Below are 16,565 nucleotides of genomic sequence, written 5' to 3'. Positions count from 1 at the left end.
TTCCTCCGCATCATCCACCCCTCAGGAAGTTCCAGAGACTCTACCCACCAAATAGATCGTGAATCCCCCCCCCCCCCCCCCCCCCCCCCCCCCCCCCCCCCCCCCCCCCCCCCCCCCCCCCCCCCCCCCGCTCCACCACTCTCCCAGCACAGACCTCCACCTGCTCCCTGTACTTTCGTAGCCACTTCCTGTCCCTTTCTCCACAGAGGCCAAGTGATCGTCTAAAAACTGAACCAGATCACACTACTCTTTTACTTAAAACCTGTTAAAGGGGCGCCTGGGTGGCTCAGTCAGTTGAGCATCTGACTTCAGCTCAGGTCATGATCTCCCAGTTTGTGAGTTTGATCCCCACGTTGGGCTCTGTGCTGACAGCTCAGAGCCTGGAGCCTGCTTCGGATTCTGTGTCTCCCTCTCTCTCTGCCCCTTTCCCACTCACAATCTCTCTCCCTGAAAAAATAAACAAACATTAAAAAACAAAAAACACAACCCTTTCAAGGCTTCCCTTTGCCCTCAGGAGAAAACCTAAACTCCTTACACCAAGGTCTAGAACAGTAACATCCAATAAATATACAATGTGAAAACCATATGTAATTTCTCTTTCTTTCTCTCCTTTTTCTTCCTCTCTCCCTCTTTCTTTACAACACCTGGTGCTCATCACAAGTACACTCCTTAATCTTCTTCACCTATTTCACTCACCCCACCTCCCCTCAGGTACCATCAGTGTGCTCTCTCTCTATAGTTAAGAGTCTGCTTCTTGGATTCTTTTTTCTCCTTTGCTCATTTGTTTCTTAGATTCCACATATAAGTGAAATCATATGGTATTTGTCTTTCTCTGACTGACTTATTTCACTTAGCATAATACTCTCTAGCTCCATCCATGTTGTTCCAAATGGCAAGATGTCAATCTTTTTGATGGTGTGTATATATCCACATATAGACACACACACACATATATATACATATAGACACACATACCATATCTTCTTTATCCATTCATATGAAAACATAAGTAGATTAAAATTTTCTAGTAGCCAATTGAAAATAAATAGGTGAAATTTTAATATCTTATTTAACATAATACCATTTTACCACACAGTAACATAATAAATATTAATCAAGTATTTTACATTCTCTTTTTATATTAAATCTTCAAATGTTCCCTCCCACAGAGAGACTTTCCCTCCACCCAATTCAAGGAATTCTGGGCTCTCTGATGTTCCCTTCCTTGCATTTTGTGGATGTATTTATTGATGTATTTATTGATGCTTTGTCTGCATGCCCTCTAAACTGGGCACAGTGTAAGGGCAGGGCCCACATCTATTTCATTCTCCGTGGGTACTGGCACCAAGCCTACTGCCTCGCACAAAATAAGCTCAGTAAATATTGACTGAAGAATAAATACCTACAACACCAATATTAAGCACAAGGACAAGCAGGAAAGGGCTGGGCCAGTGCACTGAAGACAGGCGCTGTTCTGTGTCTTAACACAATGGTGTGCTCATCTTTTAGTGCACTGTGAGGCTGTCATACCTTTAAGCCTGAATGGTGGCCAAGACACACTGCTATAGGGCAGCTCAGGGCAGACCCAGAGAGAGGGATTCCAGCCAGACTCCATCAACATGTGGGAAACTTTCTCCCACAGAAGCCACAGGCATTCAACGTGATCTCAGGTTACACACAAGGATTAGGGGCCTCCAGAAGGAAGGACAGATGGACGGAAACCTACATCTGAGCCCCTTCTCCATGCCAGGTTCTGTGCTAGGCACCCCTACGTGGGATTCTATTTGACCTCATAGCTACCCTTCGAGGACGTAGAGAATCAGAAAGGTAAAGTAACTTACACAAGATCACAAAGCTACTGGGTCTGGTTGCTGGAATCAGTGTCAAGGTCTCAAGTGGCATTCTTTGATATCCATGACTATGTCAACATCCCAGGAAAGGCATCAGTGGCCTTCAAGGTCAGGTGTCACACAGTAGAGTTGGGGCAGGAGAAGAACAAAGTGCTCGTGATCAGGTAGGAGCTAACAGCAAGGACGTGACCTCCTCCACTCAGACTCCCAGGAAGGCGGTGCCAGGCTCAAGTGCGAAGTCAGAGCTCTGCCATTCAGTGCAGCCTTCATATTTAGTGACCAGTGAACCTTCACGGCCCTCCTCAGAGAGAGGTATTTTCACCCCCATTTTATAGTTCAGAACTTGCCCCGGTCACACACCTAGTAAGTGGGAAAACAAGGATCTGAATGGAGATATCTGGGTTAAGAGCCTGGTATTTTCTCCTCCTCTCCACAGCAGGAGTTATTTTAGCTTCGGTTACTCGGTCTGCAGATGCATCTGGAATCATAGTCCAAGCACAAAAGCTAGTCTGTTACAGGTTTCTCAGCCTTCTGTAAGTTTTAACTAAGGGCACAATCCTTAAAACAAGAAGACCACGTGCTTGTCTTTGCACTGCTAAGAAGAGCGAGCTTGAAATTCTGCATCCCACCCTCCAGCTAGCCTCCTGGGGACGGAGGTCACCGAGCTGCGAGCCTCAGGGTGGCCATGGCCTGCTGGCTTATGGGTCCTGGGGCTCCAGCATAAGCCCCGTGAAGGTGTCGCCTTCGACGACCTCTGCAGCCTGTATCCTCTGGCCAGGCTGCAAAGGCCAAACCCACATGTGATAAGAACAAGAATCATTTGTAACTGTATGGCGCCTCCTGTTTACAATACGCTGCTACACATACTGAAAGGTGTGAAAAACTCTCACAGTTTCTCACTATCAGAAGACTAAAAACCTGACCTTTCCCAAGAGCATGCAAGAGGCCTCAGGAACCATGATTTGTATGTCCTGGGGGCGGGGGCAGAGAAGATGCTGAGTGGCCTCACTTAACAAAGACTGCTTTGTGTAATATTCTGATCATTTTCTTGGTTGTGGTTTGCACTCAATTAAAAAAAAAATCCTTCAGTTTTCCCCAGAAGAACAGCTGAGAATGCACAGATCACAGCCTTTAGGTTCAAATCAACCCTGTCAGTAGAGGATTGAGGCCCACTGTCAGCAGCTGGTGGACCCGCAGACATTTCCCGGTGCCTGGGCTCCCTCAACCCTGGGGACTCCAGGGGTGGGGGTGAGGAGGGGGTAGGATGGGGGCGGGGGTGGGGGCAGGGGGTGCATGCTCCAGTGCACGCACGAGATGCCTAGCAGGGGCTGAGCTCACCTCTGACCCCGCTGCTCCTGGTTCAGCACACCAGGGACCACCCGGGCCAGGATATGCACCGGTCCTCAGAATTCACTACCCCATCTACAACAGCTGCATCCAAACAGCAAGGAGCATTTCAAAATGTTAGTAAAACCCAACTTGAAATTTTAAAAGGAAAAATTCAACACAGGGACTATAACTTTCCTGGAGACATTCTGGGTTTATTAAGTGACTATCACTCAGCTAACTCAACAAATGCAACTTCTATTAAATAGAATCTATTAATCTATTAGACTTTTTCAACTCTAAACCCAACGTTTCCTCTGTGCACAAAAAGCTTCCCATTTGCAGAGAGGAGACATGCCCACTTATAAATAAAATGCACACATTTACATGTGGACCTTTACATTATAGGCCCTTCTGATCAACCCTGAGCTAAAGGCTGATTTATTTGCATGTCTGGTGAAACATCTTGCTTTGTTAAGGAGAAAGTGGTAGTTCTAGAACTTGGTGGTTTTCAAGAGGAACAAAGGAAATAATGTTCCAGGTGAGGGCATCGACACAGCCCAGAATTAGATATTTAAATCAGTGCTTTGAGAAGAGTCTGCACAGATCCTACCCCTCATACTTTGTTTTCACTTTAAAGAGCAGACGCTGCAACATGGTAGGTTACTTACTGCCTGGGAAAGCATACTGGATCTTAATTTGGGATAATTCTGCAGACTTTCTGGCCCCCGACAGTTAAAACACTTGTGACTAGTCAGTCAGCTCCACTCATGCAAACTAATGAAACATCACATTGTCCCGCCACATGCTCCCACAGCACAAGGGGCAGAAGGAATTAGGCACTCAGCAGCTGTTCCCAGGAATGCATGCCTCCACGTACCCACAGGCAGGAAGCGGACCCGGAACGGTCTCCCAGAGCAGATCCTTCAGCTATCCCGACAACACAGACAGCTCAACAACAGGAACCAGTCCCCTCTGAGCCCAAGGAAGGTCCCAGATTAAAAAAAAAAAAAAAAAAAAAAAAATTCATCCTTGAAGGTAAGTGAATCAAAGGGACATCAGTCAAATGTTAGTGTCAAGAGGAAATCCTGTCTGCAGACCTCTCAGGGAAGCCTCGCTCCGCCTGCAGAACAAAGGCTTCTTCTGTGACATCAAGCAGCAGGTTTAAGAGCACCCTGGCTTTTCGTTTTGGCCACCTTTCAAAACCACAAGTACATCCAAGGGCAGCCAAGACAACAACAGAGCCAAGAGATACAGTCTCCAAATGAGGAGAGACCCACTCTCCCTTCTAGGCCTGCCTTCTGCCTGGCTCTTGGTGGCCAAAACTCCATTTCCCAGGGTGGGTGTCCAAGGTGCTGGCCTCAGACTCCAGGGACTGAAGCTTTCCATGCAAGAGGACCACTCAGAAGACACTGGCAGCCAATGCCAACCTTCTTAGGAGGCTGCGGAGCACAGTGTCTGGGGAAGACCCTACAGTACTTTCTGGGTTCTAATCCCAGCTCAGTCACCCATTAGGGTCTGATCTTAGGAGCCTCAACATCCCTGAACCACTTTCTTGACTGTGAGTGATAATAGTGATGCTGTTGCTCAGGATAAAATCTGCCATGTCTCTCACACAGGGTGATCATGTTCCTACGTGATGACTTAGCAACATAGTCTTGAAGATGTTTTAAACCTATAAAATGTAAGACATAATAATTCATGTGCACAGAACTCATGTGTGTAAGAAAACTTCATACTACACATTTTTAGGTCAAAGGGGAGACTTCCTCTGCTTTGCCTATGGTATTCCACAAGGTGGATATTCAGTTAATACACAGTTAAAATACACACAACTTTTTCATGCTAAATAAGCTAAACATATTTGTTAGAAAACTCTGCAATTTATCAGAGTACTTTACAAGACAGAAAGGTGTGGTCTGGCGGGTTCCCTCTGGGTGTAGGTGGGGTGTACATGACAGGGGGGTCTGGGCCTCCTCTTAGGGTCCCATTATCATGTCAACACTGAATAGGACAAAATGGGAGGTTTTCAGACTTGACATCCTGGCAAGTCACTGTTGGCTGAAATTAACCTTTGAATTCACTATGAAAAGTAACAACGCCACAAGAGTTTATCTGAAACAAGATCCCCCCCCCCCACACACACAAAAATCAATAATCTTGTTAAAAATAGACCTAACTAGTCTCACTCCCTGGAGTCAGAGCTCTAAAACTCTTTAACTTTAAAACACCCATCGCTCCCAGCTTCCAGTAGTGAGTGAGCAGGAGTGCAGGGTTTTCACAGACCCTGAGCTGTAAGAGCTGAGTTAGGAACAGAAATGCTATTTCTCCCTCATGGCAGTTCTGTTGAGGCACCTCAGGCAACCCCCATCTCCGGAGCCCCCCGGTTCTTAGTCCCACTGTTTGTTCCTAGCTTTTCACACGCACAATCTTTGTGGACCTTGTGGCTTGCTCCAAGAAGGAACGGAGGCAGCTGATAATCTTCTTAGGAATATTTAAAAGGATGAAAATAAGACAAGGTACTTTGAACTCAAAATTGGGAACACCTCACGACAGTTTTTTAAAGTGTGCAAAGTTTTTAAAGTGTGACTGGGTGGCTCAGTCAGTTAAGCATCCAACTCCAGCTCAGGTCATGATCTCACAGTTCATGTGTTCAAGCTACATTTTGGGCTCTGTGCTGACAGCTCAGAGCCTGGAGCTTGCTTCAGATTTTGTGTCTCCTTCTCTCTCTGCCCCTCCTCTGCCTGCGTTCTGTCTCTGTCTCTCAAAAATAAATATTTTTTTAAAAAAAGTGTGCCCAGCTGGCTCAGGTGGTAAAGCATATGCGACTGTTGATCTTTTTGGTTGTGAGTTTGAGCCCCATGTTGGGGGTAGAGTTTACTCAAAAATATTAAAGTTAATTAATAAAAAAATAAGTAAACAAAATCTATTAATAAGGCTGAAGAGCAGGAAAATAGGACTTATGATCCTTGGACATGACCTTCTTACTCAGCAGAATTCTGAATGTGACGCGTTTTACTTCGTGTATTCACCTTTAACAATAAGATATTTTAAGTTAAGGGGAAAAGACGTGAATTTTGATGAATGTAGTTCTGAATGATAAACAAACCTCATTAAGTCTTCTACAGCCCAGACTTCAAACTCAGGACTTGTATCCACCGCCTGATAAGATCTTTTCCAGAGATCTGACCTCTGTCCAAGTCATTTTCAAATCAAAAAGCTTTGAACTCCTGGCAGGTTGACAGCCTGGGCCTTGAGTGTTTATCAAGAACTTCCTTAAGATAGAAGGGTAACTCCATCACCACCCCCAGCTGTCCAGAGATTCTCCCTTGGAAGAGCTGGCACTCGGCCAGGACCTTAGAACTTCAAGGAATGAGCTGGTGAATTGTCTCCATATGGTACACAGTAGATCTGTATCTCACTACAGATTTTAACTTCATAAATAAGAAGTGGCTACACTAAGTTCAGGAATAGCTGACTCTGACTCCACCTTGTACAGCCCGGTATCAGGGTTTATTTTTGGCTGGCTGGGAGCTCTTCTTCTTTGCTGCCTCCTAACCTGCACGAGAGGGAGCAATAGTTGCTCCATTTCTGCATCCCCACCTGTTAAATGCCAGTGATGCAACACGAACGGTACTGTACACCGGTGTGCGCCTCCCCGGTGACCTGTGCCCTCAGCAGGCTGTCTGTGGGCCCTCTGAGCTGGGAGGTCACCCACCCACATTTTGCAGAACAGGTGCAGGGCTTTCTAAGCCCCGTGACATCCTGGGGAACCTTCTGAGCTGATGTCAGACCCATTTCAGAGTTCTCCAATGCTTTCTACAGAGAATACCTGGACCTCCATTTCTTTTCTTCTTATGCGATGACAATTATGCAACTAAAACTAATTCTGAACTCCTGCCTGCCTAGTTCTCCCCCCAAATCTGTATAGTCTTCCTCTCAGCTTGCTACACTCCAGCCACAGACCACACCAGCTTCGTTTTGGGTTTTTTAAACATGCCAGGCTTGCTCCTATCCCCAGTTCTTTGCACTCCTCTCCCAATGCCTGGAACAACCTTCTTCTGGCTCTTTCCATGGCTGCCTTCTCTCATTATGCAGGCCAGCTTAAATATCATCTCCTCAGAGACCTGTCCACTTTATAAAAGAGATACAAGCCCAATAAACCTTCAGCATATCACTATTTCCTCTATAGCACTAAATATAATCTGCAATTAACTTATTTATACCTGGGTCCTTCACTAAATATTAGCTCTGGGAAGATGCCATCTCAGATGCCCCATTGTTGTCCTGTTAGTTCATGTATTTCCTCACCCCATAAAAGGGCAAGAGCAGATTGCTGGAATGTTCTGAAGGTTGGACCAGCCCTCCAGTTAAGATACTAAGAGGGACAGTGCAGAATTTTTCTGGTGAGGCACTGGTGCTTACAAAATCAATGTACTCTAACCAGCATAGGTGTTCAATATATAGATACTGAACTAAGAAACAAGCTAGGATCAAAGTGGCTTTCTGTGCTATAGGTTGGACAAAAAGAGACACCAGGAGATACAACAGAATGAACCAGCCCCTTCTCTGCCAACAGTATCACAGGGTGGTGACCTTCTCAACAGGAAAAGGAGGGCAGTTTCTAAACCAGCTCTACCAAGCAGAAACCAAAAACAGCCAGGCCCAATACAAACCCCGACAGAAAGATCTTGCAACCATAAAGCTTATTTACCCAGATCCCTACTGGATAGGAGAAACCAATCCTTGTTCTCAAGTATTCTGAACCTGACCTGACCACTAAATTTTATTTCAGCATGTTGGAGATGCAGGTCCTAATTTATAGACATCTTGGTATCGCAACAGAATCGGATACACAGTTCAGAAGCATATGTTACAATAAAAAATATACCTGTGCTTCCTTTTGAGGGACTTTGTGATATACAGGAAGTTGGCTTTAGAAATACTCTCAAATACTGGACACCAAGAAACGGTTACTAATTTTTTTTTGGTGTTGTAGTTTTTTATGTTTTTTTTTTTTAAATAAGAGTACTTATCTTTGAAAGACATATACCAAAATATTTACAATAAAATAAGGGCTGAAATCTACTTTAAAGTAATAGCAGAGGAAGGAATGGAGGCAGGAGTACAGACAAAGCAGGACTGGCCCTGAGTTGATAACTGCTGACGCCAGAGTGGTGGGTCCTTGGGAATTAAACTCTTTGCTCTATTCTGTACAGCTGACATATTCCCTAATGGAAAGACTTTTTTTTTTAGTTTATTTATTTAATTTATTTATCTTTTAACTAGTTTATTGTCAAATTGGTTTCCATATAACACCAAGGGCTCTTCCCCACAAGTGCCCTCCTTCATTTTCACCACCTCCCTTCCCCCTTCCCTTCAACCCTCAGTTCATTTTCAGTATTCAATAGTCTCTCAGGTTTTGCGTCCCTCTCTCTCCCTAACTCTCTTTCCCTCTTCCCCTCCCCCTGGTCCTCCATTAGGTTTCTCCTGTTTTCCTGTTAGACCTATGAGTGCAAACATATGGTATCTGTCCTTCTCTGCCTGACTTATTTCGCTTAGCATGACACCCTTGTTATTTATTTATTTATTTATTTGGGGGGAGGGGCAGAGAGAGAGGGAGAGAGAGAATCCAAAGCAGGCTCCACACTGTTGCCACGGAGCCCAATGCAGGGCTCAAACTCACAAATCGTGATTTCATGACCTAAGTGAGTCAAGAGCTGGACCATTAAACTGACTGAGGCATTCAGGCACCCCAGGTTTTAAAAAAAAAAAAAATCCCTTAAAGACAAGTCATTTTCACTGTGGAATTAAATAAGTTACCTGAAGGTGAAGGTTTCGCCTTTCCGGTCTTGCAGGGGGTGCTCCTGGATGATGGCCGGGGTCACCGGGGAGTTCTGCCGTGGGGACTTGGAATGGGGCAGGGTCCCCATGTGACTGAAGTTATCACAGGATCTGATGGGAGGCGGCCCCTTTTTCTTCCGTGGAAGGGTGCCGTGTATAGACACGTCTTGATAGGCATCTGTGTGATGCTCAGGGGGAGGGGACTTGCTGCTCAGAAGGTCCATGGACGAGGCCAGGGGGAACTGGTGATTCACCGGCATGTTTCTGGGAAGGCTCACAAACTTTCCGGCGGCCATGATTCTCAACTCCTCTACAGGGAAAAGAAAAGAGCAAAGGCATGAGTCTCAGATAATCACAAGAACGGTCCTCCTACTCACAAAAGGAAATGGAAATGTACCGTTAAACAAAAGAACACGTTCACGGAGATTAGAAGACAAACAGCGAATGGCATCACTAGTGAAATTTAATACAAATGGGAAGTTTGCTCATGCCCCAATTTTGGTCAGAGGAATGCTCCCAGGTTGGCAAGAGACCAGCCAATGGAAAAGGGCAAGCATATTTCAGAAACTCCAGGGGCACATGAGCCATTTTCTTACTTCAGACTACTGAGGCTGATGGAAAAGCATGAGCAACAAAAAAAGACTACGAAGGAAGTACTCAAGGTTTTGGTGTAAGTGCATCAGAGAACACATTATAAATGTTAGATAATAGGCTCACATCTTCCCACCACCCTGTAAATGATAAGAACAGGTGGAGATTATTGGAATTCCTCAGCTGCTAGAAAGCCTCCAGTGCCAGACCAGCCCCTCTGTTGTGCTACCCAGGGCAACGGGGCAGAATTTTTCTGGCAAAGACCTGGTGCTTACAAATAAATCAATGTACTCTAATTAACGAAGATGGGCCAGGGTCAGAGGTTAGGAGGTGGGTCACTCCTCCATACATCAGTGGGCTCAGCTGCGGAGGAAAGCCACCAAGGTAAGGGATCGATGTACACTGTCCCCCAGAGGGGTCAGGAATCTGCCTGCCGCCAGTAGGGTTAAGCAATGTGCATGATGCCTGTATAGTCAGGGAAGAATGGGAAGGGAGAGAAATAAGAAAAGAGGGTTGGGGGAGCGCATGGAAAGAAAAAGAAAATGTATACTAGGTTGTATGCAAAACCATACCCAACAATTATTCCCACCTATGATCACTAGTAGAAATGTTCACCCTGAGCCAGAGTCAGCCCTGCCCACCTCCCCTCCAAAATCAAACTATAGTTTTGACCTAAGCCGAATTCTGTAAGACACTTTTAAGGCTAACATATTGAGGAAAAGAAACACAAGCCTGAATATAAATTAGAACTAGTCCCTGGAGACATTAAGGATCCAGAATCAGTCCCACCAGCCATGATGCCAGACCAGTCTGTACAACACAGCAACATAGCTAAGCCCGTTGCACTGGCCTCTCCTAGGCTGAGGAGCAGAACATTCCTCTGCTCTGCAGTCTGTTCCAGAGCCCTGCAGCCCCCATTCCTCACAGACCACCCTTCCCACTGCAAAGAGGACAGTTCAGAGTGAAAATCATCACTTAATAATACCACTGCTGTCAGACTCACAAAGGAACTGGAGACTGGGAACAGGGATTCTCCATGACCACTGAGAACACTGCTCTCCAGAAGCTCACTGGGTAGCAGGCATAACTGGGTTAAAGATAGTCCAAGGGAAACCACTGACAACAAAACATCCATGATCAAGTGCAACAGAGAAACATACAAGTTGTGGGGGCTGGATGGAAGGAAATCCTTCATTCAAGGCACATAATCCTAACCCTGTCCTCCGTTCTTTCCCAAACCTGGTAGTTCTGGGGCTCGTCTGCTCCATGCCTAACTGCGACCACACAGAAAGCCTGGCTCACGGCGGGTGCAGAACAATAGGGCTATGAGTCCCCCTGCGGGCTTCTCCCAGGGCTGGCCAGTACCTGGCATACTGTCAGCACTTACTCAATGTTAGTCATCAGACTCCCTGGCCCTCCCTGCCTCCCCACCAGTGATGTAAGCACACTAGGATCCCCTCACCCTGTACACAACACCGCCCCCCACAGCTGTAAACGCTTGTCTGCCCAAGCCATCAGCACCTGCTTCATGGAGGCCTACGTCATTTCAAAGAACCTTCTGGGGAGGTCCAGAGCACCCCACAGAACCTCTTTCTGTGCAACGGGCCACAGTGGTGATCACCAATTTGCAGGTTATTATGATGGGCTAAATAAAGCTGCCCTGGCTCCAGTGTTTCCGGCAGCCTGTTTCCTCTCTGCTTCCCCAAGATCTAGAGTTAAAACTTGGGCCAAATGCTCTAGAATACCCTTCAGCCAGTTCCCCATACCTCAGTTTATTCTCTGAATCAAGGGTCAACACTGGCCCTTCCTATTCTCAACATTTAAGTGCTTCCTCCATATGAGATACTCAGAGAAACACAATGATGTTTGTAAGTCCCAATCCCTAGGAACACTAAGAGAAAATCCTAGAACTCATCAACAGGGACCCTTCACATGCTGGAGGGAAGAACAATTTGAATAAAATGACTCAAGGAGGACCTCAGCGAGGGCAACACTGGACATGTGGAGATGAAGCATTTCGGAGGCATTTTGAAAAGTAGAAAGTTGTAAGGAAAAGGCTGGCAAGAGGATGCTGTAATGGCAGACTCATAAAGGCAGGGAAGCGCCCACAGCTTCACTAACTGCGAGGTGGCCAGTGCGGCTCATGTGGAGCAGTTGAGAAGCATTTCATAGAAGCGCCCAGTTTGGGAACAGATCATGAAGTCTTGAAAGCTGTGTCGAGGGGTCTGGACTGGGGTAGGTTCTAGAGAAGATCCGGAAGGGAAGGAAAGAAGCCAGTCCATGACCAGGTTGGTAGCTGTGGTAATTCCGGAAAGGAAAGAAGGGAGGTAGGCCAGTCAAGCCAATGGCAACAAGCCAGTAGGGAAAAAAATCAAGAACCGTGACCTGGGGCAGCAGCCAGGGAGAGGAGGGATGAAAAGAATGGGGAGCTCCAGGGCCCTGGCGGGATGGCGTAGTGCTGTGGCAGGCTGAGTGGTGCAGGGGAGGACTCCTGTGGGAGGCAGGCTGACGAGCTCACCACCGAGCTGCTGAGCATGAGGAAGCAATGATGTGGTTCAGTCTAGGAGGTGAGATGTTGGTAGGCATAACTAGGAGCCAGGACAGGATGTAGGTTTTTAAGAATCATCAACATAAAGGGAATATTTAAAGCAGAGAGTAGAACCCTTAGCTTGTTATTATCAGCTGTGATAACAGATGTGAAAGTACCTCTTAAACTGGCAGGAACCATACAATATCCATGAATTATATCCCTGCTCTCTCTCACCATGGCTGCTTCAAGCCCAAAAGGCCCAAAGCAAGGGCCGAGATCTGGAAACATGAAGGGGTGGTCCTCAAGCTGGCTGCACATGAGAATCCTCTGGGAAGTTTTTAAATCCTGACACCCGAGCTGTGACCCAGACCAATGAAATCAGAACCTCAGTAGGTAGGACCCTGGCATCATTCTTTTGAAAGCCACCAGTACTGTCCAATGTGGAGCCAGAGTGGAGAGCCACCAGAGAAGCAAGTCTCTTTGGTACAGAGCAAACTTACCTTCAGATTTGTTATCTAAGGAACCGAACAGAATGACAATGAGGAAGGGGTCAGTCAACAGAAGCATCAATTCAGTCATGCATTCAACACACAAGTATGGAGGGCCTCCTGTATGGCAGGCACTATGCTTGGTATTGAGGACAGTGTCAAACAACTGTCCTCATGATGTTACTACTCTATGTGGAAGCAGACAGGAAGTACCGACCACGTGTGCTGAGGGCTCCCAGTGCTGTGGGAGCACACAGAGTGGGGACCAGGGGCTAGACTCCTCTAGTGGCCAGGAAAGGCTTCCCTGAGGATGGGATGCTGACCTGAATGATGTCAGAGTTTAATAATTGGAAGGAGATTAGCTAAGTTGAAACCTCCAGAGAATTTTCAGAGGCAGACAAATTCAAAATACATAAGCCAGGCTCCTCTCTACAACCCACTGTCTCTAAATTGGGACTCTTCCCCATTAAAATACAGGCCTGCCCTATGTGTAGTCACTTAGAAAGACTGGCTCAACCCTGGGCCCTATGTCAAGCTTGAATCAGCCCAAGGGTGGTGGAGGTGGGCCCAGAACACTGACAGAACTTAAAAAAAATATAACTAAAAGTGGGGCAGAGGGCAGAAGGGGGAACTATAGGTAGAAGAAACTCATTTACAACCTTTGGTCCCTGTACTTCCTACTTGAGCTTTATCTGCTTTTAATTTTTCCAGACTCCAGGAACCTAGGGCAAATCCAAGGGATAGAAGTACGTGGTGTGTATTTGGAATCTAGATTCAAGGTAAGTACTTTTCATTTTGAGAGCAAAGCCACTTACCACATTTGATTTCATTAGGCAGAATTCCAGCATGTTACATGTAAGTGGGATCTCAGAGAATCAAGTCCCTTCCCTTTCTCGGATAAGGGAAGTAGATGTTCGTTCATTCAATATATATTGTCCGAAGGCTTACAATGTACCAGGGATGAGGACATAATAAACCAGGAGCCTGCACTGTAATGGGGGTGGGGGGAGGGTAAGGGTCTGGTCAACACAGACCAGAAGACAAACTAGGTAGCATCCTAGCTGTTAATGCCCTAAGGAACACAAACCAGAATGAAGTGATAAAACATACTGGTTGGGATGGAGGGCTATTTTAGATTAGGGTAGTCTGGGAGGGCTTCTCTGAAGAGGTTCTCTGGAAAAAAAAAAAAAAGATGACAGAGGTCAAGAGAAGATGGGCAGAGAGGTCTAAGCAGGTCTAAGCAGATGCAAAGACCCTGAGGTTGGAAATAGGTGGTTGGAAACGGACAGTGAAGACTAAACCCAAATCTCTACTTTCTGGCTCCCAGGTTTTCCTTTCTTAGAGATGTTTGAATCAGTGTTCCTAGTCATTCTGTACTTCTTCTGTACTATTTGATTTTTTGAAAAATCAGACATGGTATGGCTCAGAACCTAGGCTTTGAAGTAAGACATTCAGAGGATCGAATCCCTACTCCGCCATTTACCTACTAGCTGTATGGCCTGGGACAAGTCGGTCAGTCTCTGACAGTTTCTCATTTGTACAAATGGGCTAAAAATATCTCTTTCATGGGGTTGTCCTGAAAAGTAAATATGATCACGGATGGAAAGCCCTGGCACACAGCAAGCACTCAATAAATGGTAGGTCTCTTTGAAGCAGGTCAGGGACCAGGTCTGTCTTGCTTATCACCATATCCCTTTTACAAAGCGCGTTCTCAAAAGTCGTCACTGCTTCTGGGGAAGATTACAGCCAGGAAGGATGAGGAAGGAAATGTTTTAACTCAGAACAATAGATATAAACAGACCAAACCAGGTAGGACATAAATGCAGACATACACAGGACACCAAGAGAACCTACACACAGTGTTTAATAGAAAAGCCTTGGTCAGACTTTGGCCATCTGACGTCACCTCTCTCTACCACGCAGGTAAACAGACACCGTGTCCTGACTCAATCTAATGTCAGACCTTGAAATATATACAAAGGTCAAAGATTCTGTATCTTGATATGAAAATGTGAGACCTCTGTGAATGTTCAGAGCTGAAATCTCAAGAGAGACGAGAGTGAGCCTGACAAACTCCCAACCTATGTGCTACCTTCCTGGTGCTACCAAGTCACTCGCTTTACAAAATTGTCTCAAAGAAACTGATGATCATGTGCAAGTCAAGGCAGAAACAGGCAGCCCACTTGTTTGGAGTTTTTCAGTTTATTTCTGAAATGAACTATTCCTAAGTTAATCATATCGATGGCCACCTGCTGTGGGCATTAAAAACTTTCTATCATATTTTAAACTCTGGAAATGTAACTGCTCCTCCTGCCCAATTATGACCACAACAGAGAAGTTTTCATTTGGGTACGTAGTTTTATATCTTCTCTGCAGAGTCCAACAGGAAGAGAAGATAGAACCAATACACATTAAAAAATTGGCTCATGCACTTAGAATGAAGTTTTTCTTTCGTTTAGAAATGAAGCGGATCTCTGTTTTGAAAGTAAATTTATGAAGTCTAGCCAAATGACTGAAGTATGAATAATTCTTCCATGGATTGTATTTCAAGCAACACAGCCTAGAATTTACATGATCAAGTTCTTAAGATTAGCATTCATTTGACAAGCAGTCCTTTCTATATGAATAGGAGATTGAGACCTTGGTTAGTCATTCTGGAAATGCCAGGCTTCTCAGCAGAGGCTTAGAGAAAGCTGGAGTCAAGGAGGCGAGGGAGCCCCTGGCATGGGCTTTTACATTATTCTCCATACATGGCCGTGCACACCCCCATACAAGTGCCTGGCCTGTGGTTTCTCCGCTATTAACCGGGCAGTCCCACGCTCTGCTGAACGCCCTCTCCCAGCACCGAGGCCTCCCCTTCCTCCCGCCTGGCCTCCGTCCTTGGCAGCACGCAGGGAGATTATCGGATCCCAAACCGACCTTCCCGCCGCCAATGTATTTTCCTCAGACAGATGTGTGTGTAGCCTTGGGAGATAAGAGTTAAGGTTTCAAAGAATCTTAGAATGCTTGGCTCCACTTTCTATCTTAGCTAATAGCTTTAGGGGAAAGCAGACAAGGAGGTTAGGCAACCGGTCTTTCCCCTTCGCACCTTTCTTCAACAGAGTTAATACCAAAATCAGAGTTTCCCTCCCCAGCCACGACCCACGGAACGCTTCGCCTCGCTAGTTGCTTCAAGCCCACTCGACCGCTCCCAGACAAGTGTCCACACCTGATCAAACTTTTAAAGTGGTGGCGGCCGCTGCCGCTAGGGAATGGGGCCGAGCGCGAACTGCTTCCAGTCGCGTCCACCGTCCCTCCCTTCACCTCCCCTCCCTCCCCGACGCAGAAGGAGCAGCACAACCAACTATTCATTCCTTCTCAACAAAGGGCGAGAGGGAGGGGGTGTTGTCAACAGTTAGTTACACGGCGGGCTCCTTCGCTTTCTTTGCAAACTTTCCTAGAGAGGAGTGGAGAAACTTGCCTCCTCCAAGCCCAGGGCTTCCAGTGGAGCTTCTAGGTCCTCGCGTCCCGCGAGCCCCTTAGAATGGGACCGGCCGGGCAGAGGCGGGGGGTCGGGGGAGGCCGGCGCCCCGACAGATACTGCTCAAGAGCAAATCGCAGAGATGCTCGCAGCACGTCTCTGAGCGCCTCCCGCAGCGGGCCACTTCTGGGGAATCCCGGCCAGTTCCGAGGGCCCCGGCCCGGTCCCCACTTCGGTCACTCCGGCCCCCAAACACCAACTCTGCCTGGGGCAGGGGGAACGCTGGCTCAACTTTCCCCCTAACCTAAGTTTCTCCAACAAACTTCCCAGACCCAAACAGCACCCCCGCGGGGCGCGGGGCACAGACTCACCTCCCCGCGCGGCGCTCGGTGCCCGGGTTCTCCCCGGCTGGGGCTCAGACGCGCGGCTCGGCGGGCCCCACGCCGCTGCTGCTCCCCGAGCACCGGCCGCTCATG

At 46.8% G+C, this 16,565-nt stretch overlaps 1 protein-coding gene across 2 annotated transcripts in view; it reads right to left on the bottom strand.

Annotated features, from left to right (window-relative positions):
- Nucleotides 1-16,565, bottom strand: part of BCAR3 (BCAR3 adaptor protein, NSP family member) — a 136,698-nt gene that overhangs the window by 97,976 nt on the left and 22,157 nt on the right. Inside the window, exons 1-2 of one of the 2 annotated variants that reach the window (XM_029947612.1) lie at nt 16,461-16,559; nt 9,000-9,330 (exon numbers count right to left, since the gene is read on the bottom strand). In XM_029947612.1, the coding sequence (XP_029803472.1) occupies nt 9,000-9,316 (317 nt within the window). In that variant the 5' untranslated portion in view covers nt 9,317-9,330; nt 16,461-16,559. Of the gene's footprint in view, nt 1-8,999; nt 9,331-16,460; nt 16,560-16,565 lie in introns of those variants that run through there. The other variant, XM_029947613.1, reaches the window with a different exon arrangement.

The sequence above is a fragment of the Suricata suricatta genome, chromosome 8 (genome assembly GCF_006229205.1).
Source record: "Suricata suricatta isolate VVHF042 chromosome 8, meerkat_22Aug2017_6uvM2_HiC, whole genome shotgun sequence".
NCBI lineage: Eukaryota > Metazoa > Chordata > Mammalia > Carnivora > Herpestidae > Suricata > Suricata suricatta.
The sequence above is the reverse complement of the archived record's forward strand: the minus strand, read 5'-3'. Positions and strand labels throughout refer to the sequence as shown.